This window comes from Phyllostomus hastatus, unplaced genomic scaffold (genome assembly GCF_019186645.2).
Source record: "Phyllostomus hastatus isolate PE091 unplaced genomic scaffold, TTU_PhHast_1.1 phas_contig_40, whole genome shotgun sequence".
In the NCBI taxonomy this organism is placed as follows: Eukaryota; Metazoa; Chordata; class Mammalia; order Chiroptera; family Phyllostomidae; genus Phyllostomus; species Phyllostomus hastatus.
The window spans coordinates 91,651,324-91,674,414 of NW_025333872.1; the positions used below are offsets into that span (position 1 = coordinate 91,651,324).

The following is a 23,091-nucleotide window of genomic DNA, read 5'->3' on the forward strand; positions in this document are numbered from 1 at the left end:
TTTTAGAGAGGGAGGGGAGAGAGAGAGAGACACACACACACATCAATGCGCAGTTGCTGGAGGTCATGGCCTGCAACCCAGTCATGTACCCTGACTGGGAATCGAACCTGCGACACTTTGGTTTGCAGCCTGTGCTCAATCCACTGAGCTATGCCAGCCAGGGCTTCCCCAACTCTTATGACCTCATTGAACCTTAATACCTCCATAAAGGCCCTATTTCCAAATAGTCACATTAGGTTTTGGGACTTCTAACATACATTTTGTGGGGAGAGATGTAGAGTAGAGGGCCATTGTTGGCAGCTGGAGTTAGAACAAGATTGTATTAAAATATAATTATGCTTTTTAAAAGATTTTATTCATTTTAGAGAGATGGGGAAGGGAGGGAGAAAGAGAGGGAGTGAAACATCAATGTGTGGTTGCCTCTAGCACACCCCATACTGGGGATATGGCCTGCAACCCAGGCATGTGCCCTGACTGGGAATCAAACTGGTGATGCTTTGGTTCACAGGCCTGTGCTCAATCCACTGAGCTACACCAGGCAGGGCAAAATATAATTATGCTTTTAAAGGTAACAAACACATATAATATGTGTGTACATTTTTTTAAGTACAAAAGATATTTTATTGGGCCCTGACTGGTATGGCTGACTTGGTTGGGCATCATCCTGCAAAGGGAAATTTTGCCAGTTTGATTCCTGGGCAGGCCTCGTAGTCAATCAGCGTTTCTCTCTCACACTGATGTTTCTCTCTCTCTCTCCCCCTCCTTCCCCCTCTCTCTTAAAAAAATGATTTTTATTGTAGGCTCACTCTTCTCATGGTAAAGAGAACAGTGTTTTAGTTCTTCTGATGATTACCTTCATATTATAGTATTAAGCAGGATTTTTACACCAGTTTCTTCAATGGTCCATTTTAACATTAATTATTGAGTTTTTTGCAGTAACAGGCAAAGCATTAACTCACTCGTGTTGGTCATGTCCTCTGTAATACCTTGATTTGAGTGGTGGCCATCTGGAATTCTGCAGGACCAATTCTTTTTCTCTTTGGTTATATCTTCTTTTGTGTGTTAGGTGGCTTAAGTATTCTTTTTTGTTTCATCAGTCACCAATCTTTACCACATTTCTTTTTTTTTTCTGGAAATTTGTGACATTTTGTGTGCTGATTCTACTTTACTCCCCATTCTGCTTTTCATTGTGAGTTGTTATACCTTTTAAAATTTTTATTTATTGTCCTCCCAACAGGAAAGAAAAAGATGTCTGTAGTTAGCGTGCTATCCTGAATGGATAGTGTCAAGATTGTATTGGTTCTAGGAAGTTTTGTGATTTCTGATTTTCTGATTTCTGTGGAGATTTAAGGGATCCTAAGTAGCACTCTCAGGATGCTAAAGGACCATTGTTGGAAAAATGGATTGGGTTGATCACTACTTCAGTTATTTTAGGTTCAACTTGAAAATAGTTCCGTTGTTCATAGAACCAGCAACTTGGAAGGCATAAGACTAGTCTGTAAATGAGAAGATTTCACCCACATTTAATGGTTCTTTGGGGTATGTCAGATATTAAGTTCTTTGTTGGGCTCTTCTAAGGCAATAATAGTATTTATTTAATAGTGCTCAAATGGGGAAAGGCACTGACTTTTTTAAACTGAAGAGTTTACTTGAAGTAACAATCAGTGGAATACATTTTGTTAAGTTTGGGGTAGTGGCCTCACTCAGTACATAGATGAGGGAAGTCATGAGCATGCTTTCCAGGAATAATGAGACTGCAGCATTTATCTCCCCCAGATAGTGCACATTTGTAGAATTGAGAAATATTGCCCAAATTCAGTGCTTGGCCTGCTTTTGTAAAAAAGTTTTCATGGAACACTCCCTGTCCATTTATATACAGCTTGTCCGTGGCTGCTTTCTTGCTGTGGGGGTAGAGATAAGCGGTGTACTGGAGATCACACGGTCTCTGAAGCCTAAAATATTTTCTGTGATGACCTTTGCCTGGTCAGTGATCAACAAACTTAAAAATCTTTATTAGAAATGAAAGTTTTGTTTTTGTTGTTGTTGGAGTAGCTGCCAGCATCTAGTATACCCCAGTTTTAGGTAAAGGATTCCTGAAATCATGATTTGATTTGAAGAAGTTGTTTTCAGATCTAATAATATACATTGGATATCGTGCCTACAAGTGATAGTATAGAAATTTAAAATGTTACTAGTTCAAAGAGCACTTTTCAGTGTATCTTTGGGAAATTGAAACATAAAGGATGTATTAATTAGGCTGAAAACCCAAGCTATTGATTACTATTTTTCCTTTGAATTGGTAAGTCTTGAGTAGCCAGAGGAATGGACAGGTCAAGACTGGGACTTCATTTTGATCACTGGGGTCAGATGTATGTGTTTTTATAAGTAAACATTTGTTCACATGGTATGAGGGGTAAAATCTTGGATTTAGAAAGTAGAGTGTAGACATAGCAGGCACCAGAAGCCCTAGTGAAATTAAAATAGTCTTAATTGAGGGAATAATTTGATGGAAAAAAACTAGCAGGATCAGCAGCCACTTTAGACTCTGGAAAACATGGTAACAGGGATTCAGACTCCGAGACATACTGGTAGATGGAGGGCTTACCGTGTATGTGTGAGAAAACGGAGTATGCAGGAAGCCCAGCCTCGAGAGCAAGCAGCCGTGATCTTCTCACTCAAGCGTAGAGATGAGAGTCATCAGGGAGAGGAAAAGGAAGGTGCCCACATCGACTGTTACTCTTCTCCAGCATTTTCCACTGTAAAACCATGGTGTGTTTTCTGTCCAGATTGAATTTTGAGAATACAGAGAGAATTACATTCCCAGTTCGGGTGGCAGATTGATACATTTGATTAGTATGAAGATGGAATGAAGCTTGGTACTTCCTAATGGCAATGTTGTTGCAGTGTTAATAAGTTATTAGCTGGATAATAATGGTTTATTATTGAACACTGTCTATCAAACGTTCTGTCATGACCTGATTAAACATAATAAGGTCATGTGTCTTTACATTGTATCATGTACAGAGGTTTTTAAAAGCTTTGAAGGGGCTAGAAGCATATATCATCACTATAGTTTTTTTTTCTAAAATACTGAATGTTGTAGTGACATTCATAAAAATTCTCAACAAATAGCCTTTGATGGAGGTCCTAGACGATTTGAGTGTGATGCTGAGGGTTGAGCAACAGTGGAATATATAGAACACTTAAACTTGGATGTGGAACTAGCATAGAGGGAGAACTGGATGACAACACGCTCTCTCTGATGTCATTGCTGGACTCATACTGGTTCATTACATATGTAAATTTATCCTCCACCTACTTCAGAAAGAGCTTGGGGGGGCATCTTAGTAAGGTGAGTCACAGCTGAACACAGGTTTTATTTTTGCATACAACACAGCTAGTTACCTGTTAGTGAAGTAGATGTTAGTAGAGACCTGAGGTGTATATTCGGACTAGTCAACATCAGCAAGGTCCCGACAAGCCGTGCCCTGGAAGGGGAACACGGCACATCATTATTTTTCAATAAAAAATAGACACATGGGAATTAGCTTAGTCATTCTTGTGTTTCTGAATTTAAGGGAAATATATTTTGTGAATTATTAGATAAGGGGCTTTTTTGGGTAGAGATAATTATGTAACAGGTTGGTACAAGATAATTTTTTTAAATCAATCTTTATAAGTTAAGAACTTAATATTAAATTTTAGTTCAGGCATTTGGCAAGGAATTAGATCATCTATGCCTGTATCCTGATGATCAAATTTAATAAAGACATGATACTTCAGGAATCTAGAGAAACTGCGGAAACATATGTATGAAGTGATGCTCTGAAAAGTGCTAAATCATTCAGTATTTCTCTGAGTAGGACCTTAATTTCTACCATAGATGCATTTTTGAAAGGGGTTCTCAGATGAGGGCTGACCTTTCAGACTGTTGAAAATGTTTGACAAGTCTAAATTATATTTTCCCTACCTCATTACCGCCACAACCCTCTGTTTTCCCATTCTCCCCCGCCTGCCCCCCACCCTGCCCCGCTCCCCCGACCAAAAAACGGAAGGCAAGCAAAGCTTTGGTCTTCTAGTGTATGGACTAATGCTTGATTGACACTTCAAGGCTTACTACAGAAAAATGAAAAGTCATGTATTGTCAACCATAGGGAGAACTTGATACATCTTCCTTGCCCTAGTAATATAAGTTACTATAGAGAGGACCTTCAGGTAGCTGTGTGAAGAAATATTTGATCGATTCTTTAATATCATTCATTCAAATAGAGAATACCTACCAAAGAGAAGGATTTTAACAATGGCTAACAGTGCTGAGCTACTTTAGTGTGTTCTAAAAAAGGTTTATATGTAGTGTTTCTGTGAGATCAGTATTATTTTTATTTTGTAGATGAGAATACTAAGCTTCAGGGCTTCAGCAGCTTGTAATAAGATGACTTAGTTGGAATTCAAATCCAGGTCCTACCGCGAAAAACTTGCACAATGCTGTGTCTTGTGTGCATTTGTTCTATTTTAATTTATTCTTAATATCTAATCTCTACACAGAGGATAGTTTGGAGCAAAGGAAACAACCTAAACAGAGGCAAGGTCTTTTTTTTAGAACTTTTTCTCTAGTACAAAGGTGGCAAACACAAGGCCCGAGGGCTGAATCCGGCCCTCCACCTTGTTTCATCCGGCCCAGCACCTTGTTTCTACCCGGCGGCAGTGCCTCGCTTAACGGTTAAGGAGTGGTTACATTTCTACAGTCCTAACATTACATTCGGCCCTTTGAAGACAACCGTAAGGCTGATGTGCCCCTGGTGAAAGTGAGTTTGACCCCCTGCTCTAGTAGAAGAGGGCAGGGTTGGGTCTCCAGTGGGCGGCAGCCTGAGACTAAGAAATTCGTGGCTTTATTTGTGCACCTGGTGAGTAGACTGGCATAAGAGTAGGAAGTGAGGCTGTAGGTATACTAAAATTCCCTGTGAGTTTGACAGAGGTAGCTTCTTAAAGGATCAGATGAGATCCTACCCCTGGTTGGGCGTTATTATCAACAGGTGGACACTTTGTGGACGCTTAAGGGAAGGATGTTTGTATGCTGTACCAGGCTTGATTTCAACTTGGATAACTGTCGGTGTAGAGTTAACCTCTTATTAACTTCAACTGCATTAAGGAACTTACATCCTTTGTCTTTGATTAATACTCAGTCATTAAATCATCACATAAGTAAATTACTGCAGTGAATGCTTTCAAGGTGAGTAACAGTTGAATGAAAGCATGACAAGGAGGTTTTGATTTGGTTGGAGAGGCTAGGGAAGGCTTTCCTCACTCGGGGGTGCTTTAACTGAGAGGGATGAGTGTGCTTTAGCTAGTGAGGCGGTCCTGGTGGGTGGTAGTCCAGATAGAGAACAAACCCTTTTTAAAGGTTTCGTGTTAGGGAACTGGTAAAGATCGGTGTGCCTGGAGCAGAGGGCTGGGAGGGACTCAAGGGGTTAGATGAAACTGGAAAGGCAGGCAGGTGTTAGGTCAGGCAGGGCCTTGTATATGCAGATTGGTGTGTTTTCCCAAAGAATGGGAAGTCATTGACCTTTTTAAGGGGTAGAGAGTGTGGGTGGTGTTAACCACTTAATCAGATTAGTTTCTGTAAAGATAGACAGGCCACATCCATTTAGGTGTTCTCTGTCTGAGAGATGAAGGTAATTTGGAGTTGTGATCATGGTTGGAGGAGGAGAGGAGACAAATATGAAGAAAACTGGGTAAAAATTAATAGAATTCAGTGAAGGATAGGTTATAAGAGGTGCTGGAAGGTTATATAGAAAACTTTGAGATATCTAGTTGATTAACCAACAAATTTGGTTACATTGCTCTTATTGTCTGTACAAGTTGTTCTTGCAGTGTTGTAATGGCCAAAGTTTAGCTTCCTGACTTGTACATAGTATCTTTCAGCATTATTTCAAATTTGAGCATCACTCAATACAATGCAAATTTTAAGCAGTATTCATTTAAGCTTAGTTAATTCTGTTTCCTAATTCCCCACCTTGTCTTTGTTTTCTCTGTAAGCAGTATTATCCTTTGCTCATATAAGAAGCTTCAGAACAAAAAATTTTTTGGTGGGGAGATTATTGTTAAATATTATATCCCTTGATTTCTAAATAGTTTTTTTGAGATGTAATTCACATACCATATAATTAACCAATGTATATAATTCAGTGGTTCTTAGTACAGTTGTACAACCATCACCACATTCAGTTTTAGAATATTTTTTGTTACCCTCAAAAAGAAATGTAGTGCTTATTAGTACTCCTTATTTCTCCCCACCCACCATCCCCCCCTCAGCTGTCAACAGTTACCAATTGATTTGTTTTTTTCTAGACATTTCACATAAGTGTAACCCTGTAACATTTTTTTAATACGGCTTTTTCCTTAAAACTAAGCATAGTATTTTTAAGGTTCCTCTATTTTGTAGCATGTATTACTACATTTCTTTTTCATGACTAATATTTCATTGAATGTTGATAACTTACTGTTTATTCAGTTTTGATCAGTCGATGGACATTTGGGTGATTTTCACTTTTTAAATGAGTTTTTAATAAATAATGTTTTAGTAATCATTTGTGTACATGTTTTTATGTGAACATATATTTACAACTCCTTTGAGTATTATATATCTCATAGTAGAATTGCTGGGCCATGTTATATATTACTGTTTTATTTCTTAAGTAACTGCCAAAGTGTTTTCCTATGCTGCTGTACCATTTTACATTCTCATTAGCAATGTATAAGGGTTCCCCTTTCTCCACATTCTTACTAACACTGTCTTTTGACTATAAGCAAGTGTGACTGATACAATGTTGTTCTGGCTTGCATTTCCCTGGTGGCTAATAATGTTGAACTTGACTTTTAAAAGAAAGCCAGCACTTTGATTTCATTGAGAGTATAAAACTGGAAATGTTTGGTAATTTCATGCAATTGCTTTGAGGCAACTAGCATTGCTGAATTTAAAATTTGGGTTTTTTTTCCCCCATTAGTTATATTCCCTGAATGACTACAAACCACCGATTTCTAAAGCAAAAATGACCCAAATTACTAAGGCAGCCATCAAAGCTATTAAGGTGAGTAATAAATTTTATTCTGGTTTTTAAAAAATAAACTATTTTAATATTTTGTAGTTGGGGCAATTTCTACAGATGGTATGTGTTCTTCCTCTTTACAGAGTTAATGCGTGTTCATGGGGGAAAACACAAAAATAAAAATATGTTACTACGAGCTCTCCTACCTAAAGATAAACACTTAACATTTGGTACACATTCTTCCATAAACTTTGAAGCAGTCATTTTCCCATACTTTTCTCAGGCAGGTAAGATTTTAGATAAAGCCACATTTTGGAGAATATGTTTATTAACACTGCTATTTGGCACACTGACTTTACAGAATCTTGAAATCTTGAATTTAGTAAAATTTCTCTGTTAGTAAAAGTTTTCTAAATAAAAGCTTTTAATGAGTTTTTTCTTATTGGTTATGTTGTAGATTTTAAAATGGGCCGTTATGGAAAACAGTTGAGCCTCGTGTACCCAGGACATTTGAACTGTGGTGAGAGGCTGCAGACGTTGAGCCGTTGCTCTGCCGCGGTGGTCTCGGATGCATGCTGATTCAGGGGTACTAGTGAAAACCTCAGGAGAAAGCCGGACACCCTTTAGAGAAGGGTACAAATCCACTGAATTTCTTGGCTTCGAGGACCTTTTATGCTTAGCCATAGACATCTCTCCAAGGGGGTCCTGTCCCCAAAGCTAAGACTCCCTGGGCTGTTACAATTAAGAACCAGTGCTTCTTTTTAATTATGCAGGTGTTAACCTATGGATGTTTGGTGATGTTCTTTTACTCTGAATAAGGACATCAGCCAGAACCTGAAGCACCTGTTATTTTCATAAATTGTTTCTGAATAAACAGCAGTGTCTACTAATTTAACAAGTTCCTATTTGTTGAGAATTGCCACTAGAGAATATTTATATAATTAGATGATTTTGCAGTGTTCTAGTGGTTAAATCTTAAGTTTTCAGACTAAGATCTGTAGTCATGATCTTAAAGCACCGTAGTTAATATTCTTGTACTTATATGCAGAAAATCGAAGAAGAGACAAGGACAGTCACCAGTGAACACATTTAAGCCAGAGAATTCTTCCAAGTGACTTTTCAGAGCCTGTAATGGGCTTAGTAGAGGGTGTTTAGTATCTTTACTGGTGGTGGTCCGCACTGTGATCCGATTCTTAGGTCCTGGTCCCGAGAGTGTATAGGCCTACATGTTAGTAACTTTCTCCCGTGAACATTAGTAATTGGTGGATTCTACATAATTTCTGTTGAACAGAATATTTTTAAATTACAAAACTCTGTAAAGCATAGGTATTAACATTATTTCCATTTTTTATTATTGGAAGGTCTAAGAGAAATTAAGTAATTTGTAATAGTTGCAATAATACAGTAAAGTTTCTCTCATTCAAGAGTCTAAATATTATGATACACTGTATTTTGTTTTATTGTTAACTGTTTAAAATTTTTAAATTTTGAAAAAATTCAGATTTGTAAAATATTTCTACACGTACTTTTTTTTCACTGAATCGTTTGAGTTTCATGTTTAATTTGTAATCATAGTTTAAATACTTAGATTTGAATTTCCTAAGAACAAAGACATTTTGTAACTAACCTTAACACAGTAATCCCATGAAAGAAATTTCACTTTGATGTACTTTTATCTAATGTGCAGTCCACACTTACATTGACCAGTTGTCTCAGTATTGACTTTAATAGCTGTCCCCTGCGCCCCTGCTTTTTCAGGATTCAGGCAAGATCACATATTATGTTACTTGTCCTGCCACCCACCCTTCCTGTTTTGTTTTTCTTGTTGATGTTTTTGAAGAGTTCAGACTGCTTTTGCAGTACTGTATTATTTTATTTTAAGCACTTTGTTTAATTTTTTATTTCATCCTTACTCGAAGACATGTTTACTGATTTTAGAGAGGGGGGAAGGAAAGGAAAGAGAGGGAGAGAAATATCGATGTGAGAAAGAAACATTGACTAGTTCCCTCTCTTAACATGTCCGGGCCAGGCACCTGATCTGTCAGCCTAGGCGTGCGCCCTGATCAGGAACCAAACCCGTGACCCTTCGGTTTATAGGACAGTAGTGCTCCAACCAGCTGAGCTGCGCTGGCCAGCACTTCAGCACTGCTATAAGAAGGGACGCTCCCAAAGCCCCGGAATTCATTTAAAAAATGTGTGTGTGTATTCTTACATGTTTAAACTTCAGTCACCTTCAAAGTACTCTCCATTTGATGCAACGTACCTATAAGGACATTATTTCCACTGCTCGAACCAGCTTTTGAACTCGTTGATTTTGATGCCTTTTAGTGCTGCTGCTGTTTTTTTGTTTCACCTCTTCCACATCTGCAAAATGTTTCCCTTGGAGGACTTTTTTCACCCGGGAAAACAAAACAGTTGCTTGGGCAAGATTGGGTGAATAGGGAGGGTGGGGCATGGGGTCATGCTGGTTTTGGTCAAGCTGCTAAATACTTAGTGTGGTGTGGGCAGGTGTGCTTATAAATATCCCATCATGAAATGGACAAATGTGTTGACTCTTTGAAAAAATTCTCTGAGGCTGAACACAGCCTCTCACAGCAACGCCAGCTGGAGCACTGATACAGATGGGTTCCTTGAACACTCACCTAGCAGGGGAAGCCTGTGCTACAAGGGGCCACCTGTCCTCCAGAAGATATTTTTAGTGTTTTCGGTTCCCCCTTGTGTTATTTTAAAACTGCACTTAGTACATATATAAATTGAGGTTTGAACTGCTTTTAAATCGTACTTAAATTTAAGGCTGTGTTTTATGTTGAGGTAAGGTGTAATCAGTGTTCAGAGGATTATTTTCATGGGTGCTTCTTAACATGGGACACTCAACAAAACCTCATGGATATTGTGGAAGAAAGACTGTGTGAATTAATATCTTTGAATTATAGTTTAGTAAGTAGTCTTACTCTGAATTACGTACAGTACATAAAGTGACTAGACTCAAGAAGCACTCACTGCTAAGAAAGAAGTTTTCCAGAAGAATTATTACTTAATAAGTATCACTTGGTGAGTAATTATTTAATATTATGTATATTGATTTAAAATTTTTAAGTGCCTAATAGGGCCTAATAACTTTTTAAGTAGTTCTGGTTTTTCACTTAACTTAAATTGCTGCATAAACTATTCTAGTAAGGAAATTTTAGATCTTGATTTGTTGAGTATGAGTAATACTCCAGTACTTTGGAGTTTTATAAATATTGAATTTTATGATGCAGTTTACTTGAATGTTCTTGTCTCTTCAGCCTAAGGGCATATCCCTTAAAAGCATAATTTGTGACAATTCAAAGCATATTTCTATCTTTAAATAGAAATATGTCAGTTATGCAATTGCCATTGAGGTATTAATTACTAAGCAGAAATTCTAGATACTTTTTGTTTAATCTATAATTTCCATTATTTTCCACTTTCAGGTGTATTCATTGTGTTGGTTATAAAACTTAAATCTAAGTTTGCTCATAGTTGATAGTAACCCATTACTAAATTTCAGTCTCTGTGCTCACTTCACGTCTGTTGATTCATTTTGTCTGATCCATTAGAACCTTACACATCTCTAGATATAATTACATATACTTGCAGTTCCATTTTCTAGGAGAAGCAGAGGAGATAATGCAGTTGAAAACAACTCCTTTGCTTACATTCTGTTTTAAAAGATTTTGTTTATTTATTTTTAGAGAGAGGAAGGGAGGGAGAAAGAGAGGTAAAGAAACATCACTGTGTGGTTGCCTCTCACATGACCCCCACTGGGGACCTGGCCCTCAACCCAGGCATGTGCCCTGACTGGGAATTGAACCAGCAACCCCTTGGTTTGCAGCCCATGCTCAATCCTCTGAGCTATACCAGCCAGGCCCCTTGCTTACATTATTCCATTTGTTAACAGTTATTTGATTTTTCTAGTACTGCCCTAATTTAACTGAAAAAATGATGTTATAGGAAATCTTTTCCTTCCACAAAAAATAATACGTATCTGCCAGTGTGCTTATCACAGATACTTTTTGCTGTCATCGCAACTATTTGTGAAAATGTGCTTTCATAAAGGCTGTGACAGTTCTTGTGTATCTTTGTTAATGCGGAACACTTTGGGTATACTGACCACGTACCTACAATACTTCAGGAATCCCTCTATGCATTAGGTATCATAGCTAGTTGTGAAGGTGAGTGACATGAATGGTTGTTTCAGAATTCATGATTAATATTCATTATTTTTATAGATCATTGAAACTATATTAATTCCTTTGTTTAGCAGGAAAATCCTAATCTAAGCAAACAGATTTTAACTCCATGCTTTATTTTTTCTTTTAGTTCTATAAACATGTGGTACAGAGTGTTGAGAAATTCATTCAGAAGGTGAGTATACAGTTTTCCATATATATGCTAAATATAATTATAGATTAATGCCTTGTGCTCTTTTTTAAATTGAATACCAAGTTGACATTGTTTGATGGACTGTTCAAAAATGATTTTCCAGTTAAGAAATAAAATGAAAGTGCTTTTTGGATAATTCTAAGAACAATAGTTTTCAGGCAGATGTTTTTGATAATTCTCATTGCCATCGTGATCATCTGTTCCTTGAAGAAATTGCCATCAGTATGACTGACTTTTTTTTTTCAATCCTTAGCTGAAGATATGTTTAGAGAGGAAGAGAGAGAGAGAGAGACCTTTGTGAAAGAGAAACATTGATCAGTTGTCTTCTGTACACACTCTGACTGGGGATTGAACCCACAACCTTTTGGTGTATGGGACGATGCTCCAACCATCTGAGCCACCTGGCCAGGGCAATATGACTGGGTTCTAATGAAATTTTAAATTCATTCCTTTTTATAGCCTTTAAAGAAATTTTCATTTGTAACTTCAAGCTGAATGCCTAGAGAGCAGCCCTATGTTTAGATTAGGTGGGGATAAAATTACTGCCTACCGGTCACTTCGCCTCTGCTGGTGCATTTGTCTCATCCATTAGGACGTTATTTAGACTTCTCAACATGTCATGATATAGACCAGAAGCCCCATTTTCCAGGGTAAGGAGAGGGAGATAAAGTTGAAAGCTGTATCTTGTGCACATTTGAGGTGACAAGACTATACTTCTTTGCCTTCTTTGTGGTCAGTGTACTATTGGTGTCACAGTTTGGGGCAGGAGTACCTAAGCCTTAAAACTTACAGAAGGATACAATAGGAATTCTGTACTGTCGTTGAATTTAGACTTTCTGCTCCTCCCATGTTCACGTGCCTAGTTCGAAGCAGAGCCAGTTTTGAGCATCAGAGGCATATGGCGTTAAGGTTCAGCAAGGTTGCCGTGTCCTTCTTGAGTGCAAGTAGCCTGGAAAGGGTGCATGGGTCAGAGTGAGAGTCCTGTCACTAGACTGGCTAGGCAACCTAGAGTGAGTGAGTGAGGCAGCCTTTGTGTGGTTTGGTGTTTGCTCTTACAGGTTTTCCAATACTTAAAATATTTTTGTAATGAAATATATTTTGAGATGAACAACTAGTGAATTAAGTCTAAAAATTCACTAGGTAAAAATAAGTATGCTGTGTGTGTTAGGTAAGCCAAAGTATAAAATAAAAATGTTGGCGGTTGGAAACTGTCATCATTCTGAAGCCTTTAAAAGTCTTTTTGAAAAGGTTTGAATGTCTAGAGCAGTGCTGCTTAAACATTTCTGTGCAGAGGAATTACGTAGGGGTTTTACTAAAATGCGGGTTCGGATTCACTAATGTGGGCAGGGGCTGAGATTGCATTTAGGACTGTTCCAAGACAATACCTTTGCTTTCAGTTCTGAAACCCCAGCTTGAGTAGTAAGGGCTTAAAGGATAAATATGAATTTATGGATTAATGTGTTTTGACTGATTTGATTTGCGTTAAGGGCACTTCTAATTAGGTATTTCAGAATCTTAGGAGACCTTGGGTGAGCACAATTATTTTACTCTGAGATAATTATAGAGCCAGTCTGAAGGAGCAAGTCAATATCTGGAAAAAAAAATTTTTTTGAAGTAAAGAAAAGGGGTGGAATTTAATCTTCATTTATAGGACACTGCAACATATGAACTTCCACAGAGAACTAAGAAACCTATTGAGAGGAGCTTTGTATTGTATAATTTGGATCTGTTCAAGTAAAATTTTGTTGGAAAAAATGCTAAAATAACAAACTGTATCCACATTTAAAAAGAGTTTTTAGAGAAGTGGTAAGACAAACTTATACCAAGCATAATACACAGCAAACAAAACTTTATGCCTCAGCTACACAATGTAAAAAGCGTCCTCGGTGGGCCACCCTGAACTTGTAATACGCAACTTTGAGCGGTAGTTTCTGGAACAGCATTTTGATCTTCTTCCTCTAGCAGGGGTGTCCAACCTTTTGGCGTCTCTGGGTCACACTGGAAGAAGAGTTGTCTTGGGCCACACATTAAGTACATAAACGCTAACAAAAACTGATGAGCCAAAAAAAAAAGGTTTTAAGTAAATTTACGATTTTGTGTTGGGCTGTCTGTATTCATAGCCACCCTGGGCTGCGTGTGGCCCCTGGACCACGGGTTGGACTCCCCGCAAGAAATGCTTCTCAGTCCAATATATTTATTATTAATGAGGCTTTACACGCGTTTTCATGGTTTCTACCCCTTTGTAGAGCTTTAATTTTGTCCACACTGCCACATTCTTTTATCATGCTGAGCTTCGCAGTTTCATCTAGTTTGCCAGCAGCCTGAAAGGCATCACTGGAAATGGCACGCAGAATAGTTTCTGTATCCTGCGCAGTTACGGGGCTCCGCTTCAGCAGCAGTTCCGCTGTGCGCAGCCAGCAAGGTGTGCGGTCTGTTCAGCTGTTTCGCCGCCTGTGGAGATGGTGAAGCCCGAACAGCTTCTTTTGCTGTTCTAGAGTTTGCCCTAGAGAGAAGGCCAGAGAGGGGCGACGTTCCTTAGTCATTGTTGGCCAGGGGTGGGGGCGTGGTGGCGGGGATTTAGATGCTTTGTCCCCCTCCCTCCCCATCCCCCCATTTAAATCAGCGATTCAACAGTGAGTTACTGTAACGGTAAATTAGGTTGGAAATGTATATTTTTAGTTAAACTTTGTATTTTGAGATAATTGTAGATTCACATGTAATTTAATCAATAGTAGATTATAGTACAGAGTCTTAGTTAAAGGTTACTTTAAAAATATATTATCCTAATATTACCTGTACTCAAGGAGTTAAAATTGGAACCAGCATCAAAACTTTTTTATCAAGATTTTTTTAGAGTCTTAAGGATGCATCAAATAGAATTTCTATGGTCAAAGGGCAAGAAAGCGTGTAGTGTATTACCAAAACTAAAAAAATATTAGGTTGCTTTATGACTACTGTTGCATTTTTTTTTTCCACAAATTCAGTATATCACATGTAGTTCAGCCTCAGGTATTTTACCAAGCTGTGTATAAAAATTGGAATTGTTCGACTTTGATTCATCAGACACTTTTTTTTTTTTTTTGGCTTGTCATCTCCATTCCCCCGTGGCTGTGCAGCACAGAACGCCGTCACCTCCCATCTCTTCCTCACTGGTGTGACCGAGGTTCTGTGAGCGGGGAGGGGTTAGCGATTCCCCAGTGTCCTCTCCAGCTCCAGTGTTGTGGAAGTAGAATTGCTCCTGTGGGATTTCTGAGGTTCCACACTTTTTGGAAAACTTGAATTGTCTGTGTCTTGAAAATGACATAGAAGTAGTTGAGCTTCAATAGAAAATCCACTTGCTCTTTTCACTTATTTTGTAGTTTTAAGCTACCCAGTTTGATGCTGTTTCTTAAGAAATACCGTATAGATTGGTTCAAAGTTAGCACTGAAGGTCAGTCATCTTGTAGGCTCAGTTAAGAGTATTAGATATGTTTAGTTCTTGTTGAACCTGCCTTCCCAACCAGTGCACCTTTTATTCGCGTGTTAATTGCGTTTCTGAGGATTCCCAGTGCCTGTTGAAGAGCAGTGCCGAGAGGGGCATGCTTACTTGACTGCCAGCCATCCCTGGCCAGAGCGGGCAAACTTCCCGTTTGTCGCTCTTAAGCATCATCTTAGTTGGGTTTTTTATAGAGCCTGTGCCTCTGGGCTGTGAGCTTCACACGTGCTTCTCAGTTTTTCAAAATCCCTCTTCAGTGCAACGGGGTGGCTGGAATGGCTGCAGCCGCACATTTCCTGTCCCCTCACTCTCCCACCCAGGTCACTCGGGCTGGGGTTGAACCCCAGCCGGTGAGGCTCTGGCCAGATAGTTAGTGCAGAGAGCAGGCCTCGTGAAGAACAGAGTGCTGCTGCTGCTGCTGGCTCTCCCAGAACGACTCCCCTTCGGGAAGCACGAGAGGGTTTTCCTCCAGCGTGTGCTGCGAGAACTCGGGAGAGAGCAGGTGTGAGTGCCCCACGATGACAGCTTCTCTCTCTCTCTCCTCACTCGCTGCTGTCAGCCGTCCAGTGCTTTGCAGCCACAGCCGCGGGCTCCTGTTTTTGCCCTTCTAGCTTTGTTTTCTGTAACACAGACTTCTAGTGGCTGAAATGGGCGGTAACAAGTCACTATAGAAAGTTTATTTATATTTTTCAAACTATAGGGTCCAACTCATTTAGAGGATCTTTTGTCAGAAAACTGACTCGTGATGGTATTCAGATAACAACTTGGATAATATCAGAATGAAAGTCACACAAATATGTTTAAAAGTGAATTCTCTCAATTTGTTATTGCTTTCCTCCCTCCAGAAGGGTTATTTCTTTGTCACCTGAGAAATTGGAAATTATTACTATGTAGTCTGAAGGTTGTGTAGCTCAAAATTTAATATGACTTAGCTTTTAAAAAAAATTCTAGGAGTAAAAAAATACCTCATGACATTGGAAAGTCTTAAGAATTCTTGTGTTTTTTCAGTAGTGCTAGAATTGAAGAGAAAATTGAAAAAACATTTTAGGATTTTCTTTACTGAGATGTATTTTTTTGCCCTACTAGGTAGATATTTCTTTGAATATATATTGGTAGTGAAGGGAAATGGCAGTGAAGGGAAAATAGCCTTGGCCAGACACATGAACTGAAGGACAGATATGCTGGATTTGGGGGGAAATTGGGGGCAAACTATTTCAGACTTTGAAAAATGATACATTTCAACAGAGCAGTTATTTCCAAACCTTTATGTAGGTAAAACCTGAGATTTTAATATCCAAATACACAGTCAGACTCTTACAATAGATACTTGTGAGTTGGTGCTAAAGGTCTCTTCCTTTTCTTGATTTAATAAAGACCTTAAGGAGAAAGAAGGTTCTTAAAAAGGATTTGAAGGAACATACGAAATATCCTTTTTTTTTTCAGATTGAAATCACTTATTTTATCAGTTAAATATGCCGTTAGAAATATGTGTTTGTGTGTAGGGGATGGAATGAACATCCTTTTCTTATTGGTATTTGAGTTTCTAAGAAAAGTTTTTCAAGAGCACAATTTTGATTTGGTACCATATGTAATTTCTGGGAAATTACAGTACTTGGGTTGAAATCCCAATTAGACCCAAGAGTCGAACCTTCTCTTTGCAGCCATAATTCTATTTTAATCAACAGTATGTTTGGGAAGCAGGTTTCATTATGCTTCTTGACATGAAGACAAACTAAAAGCAGTGAACATGTTATTAGTAAAAGGTGTCGTTACTGTGCTCACCTAACTAGATAAGCTAGGAAAGCTTCTGGCAAGAAAGGAGGAGACTTTTTTGTTTAGTTTGGGTTGTGGATAAGAAGGTGAGAAACATTTATGATTGGAGTAGCTAAAACAGTGTTTTTGTGGAAGTGTCTTAACAGGTGTGGTATTTGAAAAAGTATGGAAACTTTGGGATCAGTGTATTTATAATGTTATAATTTGCCATTTGGTATTTGTTCTCACGTTAGTACAGAAACCCTTCTGTTACAGGTTTCAAATAAAATCTAAAGCACCTTGGCAATGCTTTTTCTAGAGCTCTTTCCTGGATTTGCTTCTTCCATCCATGTGGTTTTGCAGAATCTTTAAGCAGAATTTTTAATTACAACAGTATCCTATTTATCCTTTTGTTTATTGTTGTTCAAAAGAGTTGTGCAGAACCCTATTTTTGAACTTAGGTGATTGGCAGTTGAATGAGTTTGTAAATTTTAAAGTAGGTACTTTAAAATTACCATTCTAGACAAAGATGGTATGGAATAGTAAATATTTGAATATTCACTACCTCACCATGTTTTGTGTTTGTATAGAATTTGTGATGATTTTCTATCAGGAATTTTACCTTCTCATTTCCTTCCCTTCCCTTCCCACTCTTCTTTTTTTCATCAGTGTAAACCAGAATACAAGGTACCTGGACTTTATGTTATTGACTCCATTGTACGACAATCTCGACATCAGTTTGGTCAAGAAAAGGATGTCTTTGCACCCAGATTTAGTAATAACATCATTAGCACTTTCCAGAATTTATATCGTTGCCCTGGGGATGACAAGGTATGCTTTTTTTTTTTTTTTTTTTAAAGTAGGTAACATTACCCTTTTTGGTCTTAATGAGACTCTTTAGATTATCTTAATTTATAATTGTATGTTTTCTTTACTTTTAGTTATTCCAAATTTGAATATTTAGTTTAGTTACTATACTATCTGTGTTTTTTTTTGTCTTTAGAATCTTCTTAAACAGACTGGAGAGATGTGGTTGATTTTGCTACTTTTTAATTTATTGAAACAATTGGTGTTAAAGAAACTTGCTATCACAAGCTTTTATTCATTCACACACACAACCATTTCAGAATTTATAACATCATTCAGAATTTTGATTATTTGATCTAATTTACCTATTTAGTGTCTGTGAAAAGCAGATTTGTGAAGTGATTAATAGGAAATAACTGTGTGTCAAAATTTTTTGTAATAGTCGTTTATTAGTGCTGGAAACCAGACTACTAGGTCTGCTAGATCTGAATGAGTAAATATTCTGCACCACATAGAATAAAAGGCATTAGACCCTGCAGGAGAATAACAAGGGTTTGTTTACCTTCGTGTATAATCAAAGATATTAGAAGGTTAATTATTTTGGGTGTTGATTTGAAATTTAGTGTGCTCTTCTGACAGGGTTGATTGCAATATAGATTGTGTAGGAAAAGATAAGAATAGATGAAGATTTAATGGTTGCTTTAAAGAAGAACCACAAAACTTAAAAGCTTACCACAAATCTTTTACCTTGTGTAAAGGACAAGACTAGGTAGTTCTTATTTCTAATAATAATAGTCTTTTTTAAAGCATTATTTATTTATTTATTTTTAGAAAGAGGGGAAGGGAAAGAGAAAGAGAGGGAAAGAAACATCAATGTGTGGTTGCTTCTCCCACGCCCCACATTGGGAGCCTGACCCCGACCCACACGCCCAGGCATGCGCCCTGACCAGGAGTGGAACCGGCACCCCTCGGTTCGCAGGCTGACGCTCAGTCTACTGCGCCACACCAGCCAGGGCTGATAATTATAGCCTTTAATTAGAAAAGAACCTTGTTATAATGGATCTGTATGGAGATATTATCATATCATTGTTTTGTAAACTATTCTTGGATATGCTTCTTGAGACAGTTTTTTTTAAAAATTGCTTTGGTACTTTGATAATTCTCTGCAGGCCAAAAGAATGCTAATTTTAAGTTACCTACTAAGTGGTTCTTAAAATAGATACCTTAGAATCCCACTTAAAATAACTCATCTAAAATTTTATGGAAAAATTTTTTAAAGTAAAATACTTCGATTTAGAAATTTCACCAACTTGAACTTGGATTTCTATGTGTGTGATGAACAAATCAGTGTTGAATTTGTAGGCTTCATAATAATAATGTTTCTCATTTATAATAGAGTTTATATGATAGAGGGTTTTTTTAAACCATAGTAGGAAAGATTACATTGATACTGTACTCTCAGTCATAAACTTGAGGCATTGTTTGTATGTAGGTAGATGCATAGAATACTTGTCAGAGACTGGCTAATTTTGAATTACAGGATGAGTGTCTTGGGAACTGGAAGAGTTTTTTCTATAAAGCAAAAAACTGTAAGGTACTTAAAAAGTGCTCACGTCATAGAAAGGACAGTCATTTGAGAAGGTATGAAGCATTCTTTGTGTAATTTTCTGTGCTTCATTTGAAATACAAGAATTTGCATGTTAATTAGTTTGGACATAGTTTGAAATTCATCAGTATAATATTAAAAGGGTTTTGAAGACAAACCAGATGTTTATTCTTAAAATTGCTTCTTTTACTGTTAACAGATATATTTAACAGAAGTCTCTTTTTAATACTTAATCTCAACCTGTCATTTAAATTATTTTCCTAATGGAATAAGTGGTTACAATAGTAACTAACATTTAGTGCTGTTTACAGAACTTTTATATGCTGAACAGTTATGAAAAAATATAAATTTGGTTGAATTCTTCTTTGAGGAACTAACCTTCCCTGTCCTTAGTTTTAAAATGAAACTTGGTCTTGATTTTACTTATTTGTATAAAAGATAAAGTTAAAATTAACTATGACTTGAGTAGTGAAGTGAGTCCTGACCTGCCTCAGCCTCACAGCTCCCCGGCCGGCCACCACCGTGATCCCACTCGACCTCACAGGAAGCTGGAGCCAGGTCCCCATCCCGCCTTCTGCTAAATGTGGCTTTCCTTTACCTCGTGTGTCTGTCGAAGTGAACCTGTTTTTTTCCCTCCCAAGGGAGTTAAGGTTACCAAATGCAAAATTACAGAAATAATTTTAGGGGTGGAAAGCCTGGTAGAAATTATACTAATGTATACTTGCTACCCACTGCCCAAATAGTCTCTATAAAGCGACTGTGCTAAGGTTTGAAAGCAAAAATCAAGATGTCATTTTTCTTTTTTTTCCTCTAGAGTAAAATAGTAAGAGTATTAAACTTATGGCAGAAGAATAACGTATTTAAGAGTGAAATTATTCAGCCTCTTTTGGATATGGCAGCGGGGATCCCACCGCCAGTCGTCACCCCGGTCCTGGCCGGCACCACAGCTGCGATGAGCAACACCCCAGGTACGTGGCTTTGACAGAGACTGGCCGTCCAGGCAGTCCCCGCCTGCCCTCGGGTGATTGATTGTTCCTGTAGACGGGAATGACGGGGCCGGGCAGCAGGATTTACGTTACTGAAAGGGAAAGTGATTTGGAGGAGAAATAAAGTCAGAAATGATATTTGTGTGTAATTTGTTTCTAAAAACTGCGGAGCCGAATACTTTTGGTCCCTAGAAACATAAAGATAAAAGAGTTAGGGAAATTGGTGTGTTAATTAGGTTTTTCCGGATTTAACTGCCTGTAATCCTTTAAACTCACATGCAGATCAACTTGATATTCACAGTATACTAGGGAAACTTAATATTATAAGGAACCTGAAAAAATTATTTAATGGAGCCAAGAATGCTTTAGTGATAATCTCAAAATGTTTCCTCAGTTATTTAATTGACATTTATAATTTTTTTTATCATCCAAGAATTACATTTGGTAACATTTTGGTATGTGTTTAGTTCTTGGTGTGTGTACACACAGATTTTTGAACAAAAAAAGTTTTATACATACTATTTTATAATTTTTCACTGAAGGTTGTATTTTGTGTATTTTCTTATGTCATGAATTTTCTTCTGTAGTAAGATTTGTAGTGATGGCTAAGCCTTGTAGCCACCTTTAAAGTGGTTAATTGAAGACAAGTGTGGATGATCCTTTTGGCACTTTACCCTACCTAATTCTGTAACGGGTTTTCAAAATGGGGACAGTAAAAGGAAAATATTTATGTAAATTTGTATAGATTTTATTAAAGTGGCAGAGCACATTTTTTCTTTTCAAGTGTTTTTTCTTTACTTACATATTTATTGGGGTGGGTGTGATGTCTTTTTAAAAAGGAACTCCTGTGACACCTGTTACTCCAGCCAACGTGGTCCAAGGTTTGCCTGATCCGTGGGTATCCCAGATAGCAAATACAGACACGCTCACAGCTGTGGCTCAGATCTTGCAAAGTCCTCAAGGCCAGCAGGTGAGCAGCTTTTAGTTACGTTGACAATGATTTAGAACTCATTTTTCTAATGGATTGTTTTACCATGTACCACCTAAAGAGTATGTGTTTTTTATTTTATAAAAGTAGTATCACATTATATATTATACTGTGTAATTTGTTTTATTCATTTAGTAATGCATCATGAACACTTTGATCATTAAAGATTGTTTTATGAAAAATTAATTTTATACCAAGATATTGACTTAGTGCACATAGTTTGTGTCAGACATTGTTAGGAGCTACTGTTACTCCAGTAATGAGACAAGGAGCTCTCCTATCTTGGACATGTCTTTCTACTGAGTATCCTTGGGGAAGACTGACAGTGAAAAAGTATAGATAGTAATATATAACTTAAAACAGGGTAAATCTTTAAAAGAACATTTATTTTTTAAATCTTCACCGAGGATATATTTATTGATTTTAGAGAGAGAAGGAGAGAGGGAGATAGAGAAACATTGATGAGAGAGAGACATTGATCAGTTGCCTCTGGTAGGCACCCTAACCAGGGATTGGATTTGCAAGCTAGGTATGTGCCCTGACTAGGGGTTGAACCTGCATCCTTTTGGTGTACGGGATGATGTTCCAACCAACTGAGCCACCTGGCCAGGGCAGGGTAAATCTCGAGAGTAGTAAGCTAGGTTTGGCGGAAAGGGTCAGAATTGTAGAGGGTAGCCAAGATGATGTGTTTTTGAGGAAGTGGCATTTGAATTGGCAGGATATGAGGATAGTTCATCCTTAGCATCTCTTTTTTAACCTTTCCTTTCAAAAGCAAATTAATTATGATCTGTAAAATAAAACTTCTTGAACTCTCTTTTCTTGCATATTCCTGTGATGTAAGGTTTTGTTTAAGTATTACCTCAGTGAGGTCTTCAAACAGCCTTTAAAACTGCAAAATCTACCTTTTATTTCCTTAGGCTCCTTTTCACTATCACCTGCCTTGTTTTTTCCCTTAGTACTTACTACCTTCTGTTACGTTGTATAATTTACTTATTTCGTTTATTCTTTGTCTCTTCCCACTGGAATGTATGCTGTGCGAGGGCAAGGATTTCTAGGGGGGTTTTTTGTTTGTTTTTTTATTTATTTATTTTTGTTCATTGCTGTATCCAGTTTTGAGGGTATAGTAGGTGTTTAGTTTAGTTTAGTTTTGTTTTGTTTTGTAGAATGAATCATGTATATTGGGTATGCAGAAGATACTTTAGGGTTGAGTTGTCTGGAGGATGAGGTGGCCTGTGTATGTCAGTTGTTAGAGACCAAGTTGAAATGGTAGATTCAAGTGGGGGCGGAGCCTGGGCTCACTAGACAGAAATGGAGGAATGAGAAATATAGTATATGCTAAGTAGTGGGGAACTCCAGAGATTTTTATGCAGAATCCACGTAATCTGAACAGTACTTCAGTGAATGGAAGAGGAGAGGAGGTCTGGAGACAGGGAGTATCTTATCTTTCAGTAACAATGATAGTGGAAGGGAAGCAATGACTATGTGAAAAATTGTACAGTTAGGGACTCTCAAAGGACATTTAATCTCAAAAAGGGACTATTCTAGACTTTTAAAAATATAAAAAACAATTTAATTATAGTCATAGATTGGATGCAATTTCTACATTTTTTCAGACGGCTGGGAAACTGAATTGATAACACAAAGTTACTCAGTTACTAATTTTATTTTATAATACTGATATTTTCAAGATAATTCATAAATGTTTCCATTTTTAAAAAATCAATGAAAATAAATATTTAGGCAGGAGAAGGGATTTTCCAGAAGAAAGAGTACATAGAGATCAAGAAGACAGTAATTCGTAGAATATGAAGTTCAGAGTAGAGGAAATGGCAGGATCCTGCAGTGGTTCGAACCTGGGTGACTGGGAAAATAACAGTGCCACTGGGGAACATGGGGGCGTCAGAGGGAGCCGTTAAAATGCATAAGGGAAAGACAAGGCCCTCCCTCCCTCCCTCTCCCCCTCCTTCCTGTCCCCTTTTCCCCCTTTCCCTCCTCCCCCTTCTTCCTCATTCTCCCTGCTTCCG

The 23,091-nt window shown here is 37.7% G+C and overlaps 1 protein-coding gene across 7 annotated transcripts in view; it reads left to right on the forward strand.

The window, feature by feature from the left end:
* SCAF8 (SR-related CTD associated factor 8) overlaps positions 1–23,091 on the forward strand; it is a 191,738-nt gene that overhangs the window by 26,147 nt on the left and 142,500 nt on the right. For 6 of the 7 annotated variants that reach the window (XR_006786131.1, XR_006786130.1, XR_006786129.1 and 3 more), the window contains 5 exons: positions 7,005–7,088; positions 11,391–11,435; positions 17,350–17,511; positions 19,908–20,061; positions 20,919–21,049. Coding sequence is in view for 2 of the 7 variants with exons in the window: in XM_045842990.1 (XP_045698946.1) it covers positions 7,005–7,088; positions 11,391–11,435; positions 17,350–17,511; positions 19,908–20,061; positions 20,919–21,049 (576 nt within the window). In the remaining 5 variants the exon portion in view is untranslated. Of the gene's footprint in view, positions 1–7,004; positions 7,089–9,848; positions 10,098–11,390; positions 11,436–17,349; positions 17,512–19,907; positions 20,062–20,918; positions 21,050–23,091 lie in introns of those variants that run through there. The other variant, XR_006786132.1, reaches the window with a different exon arrangement.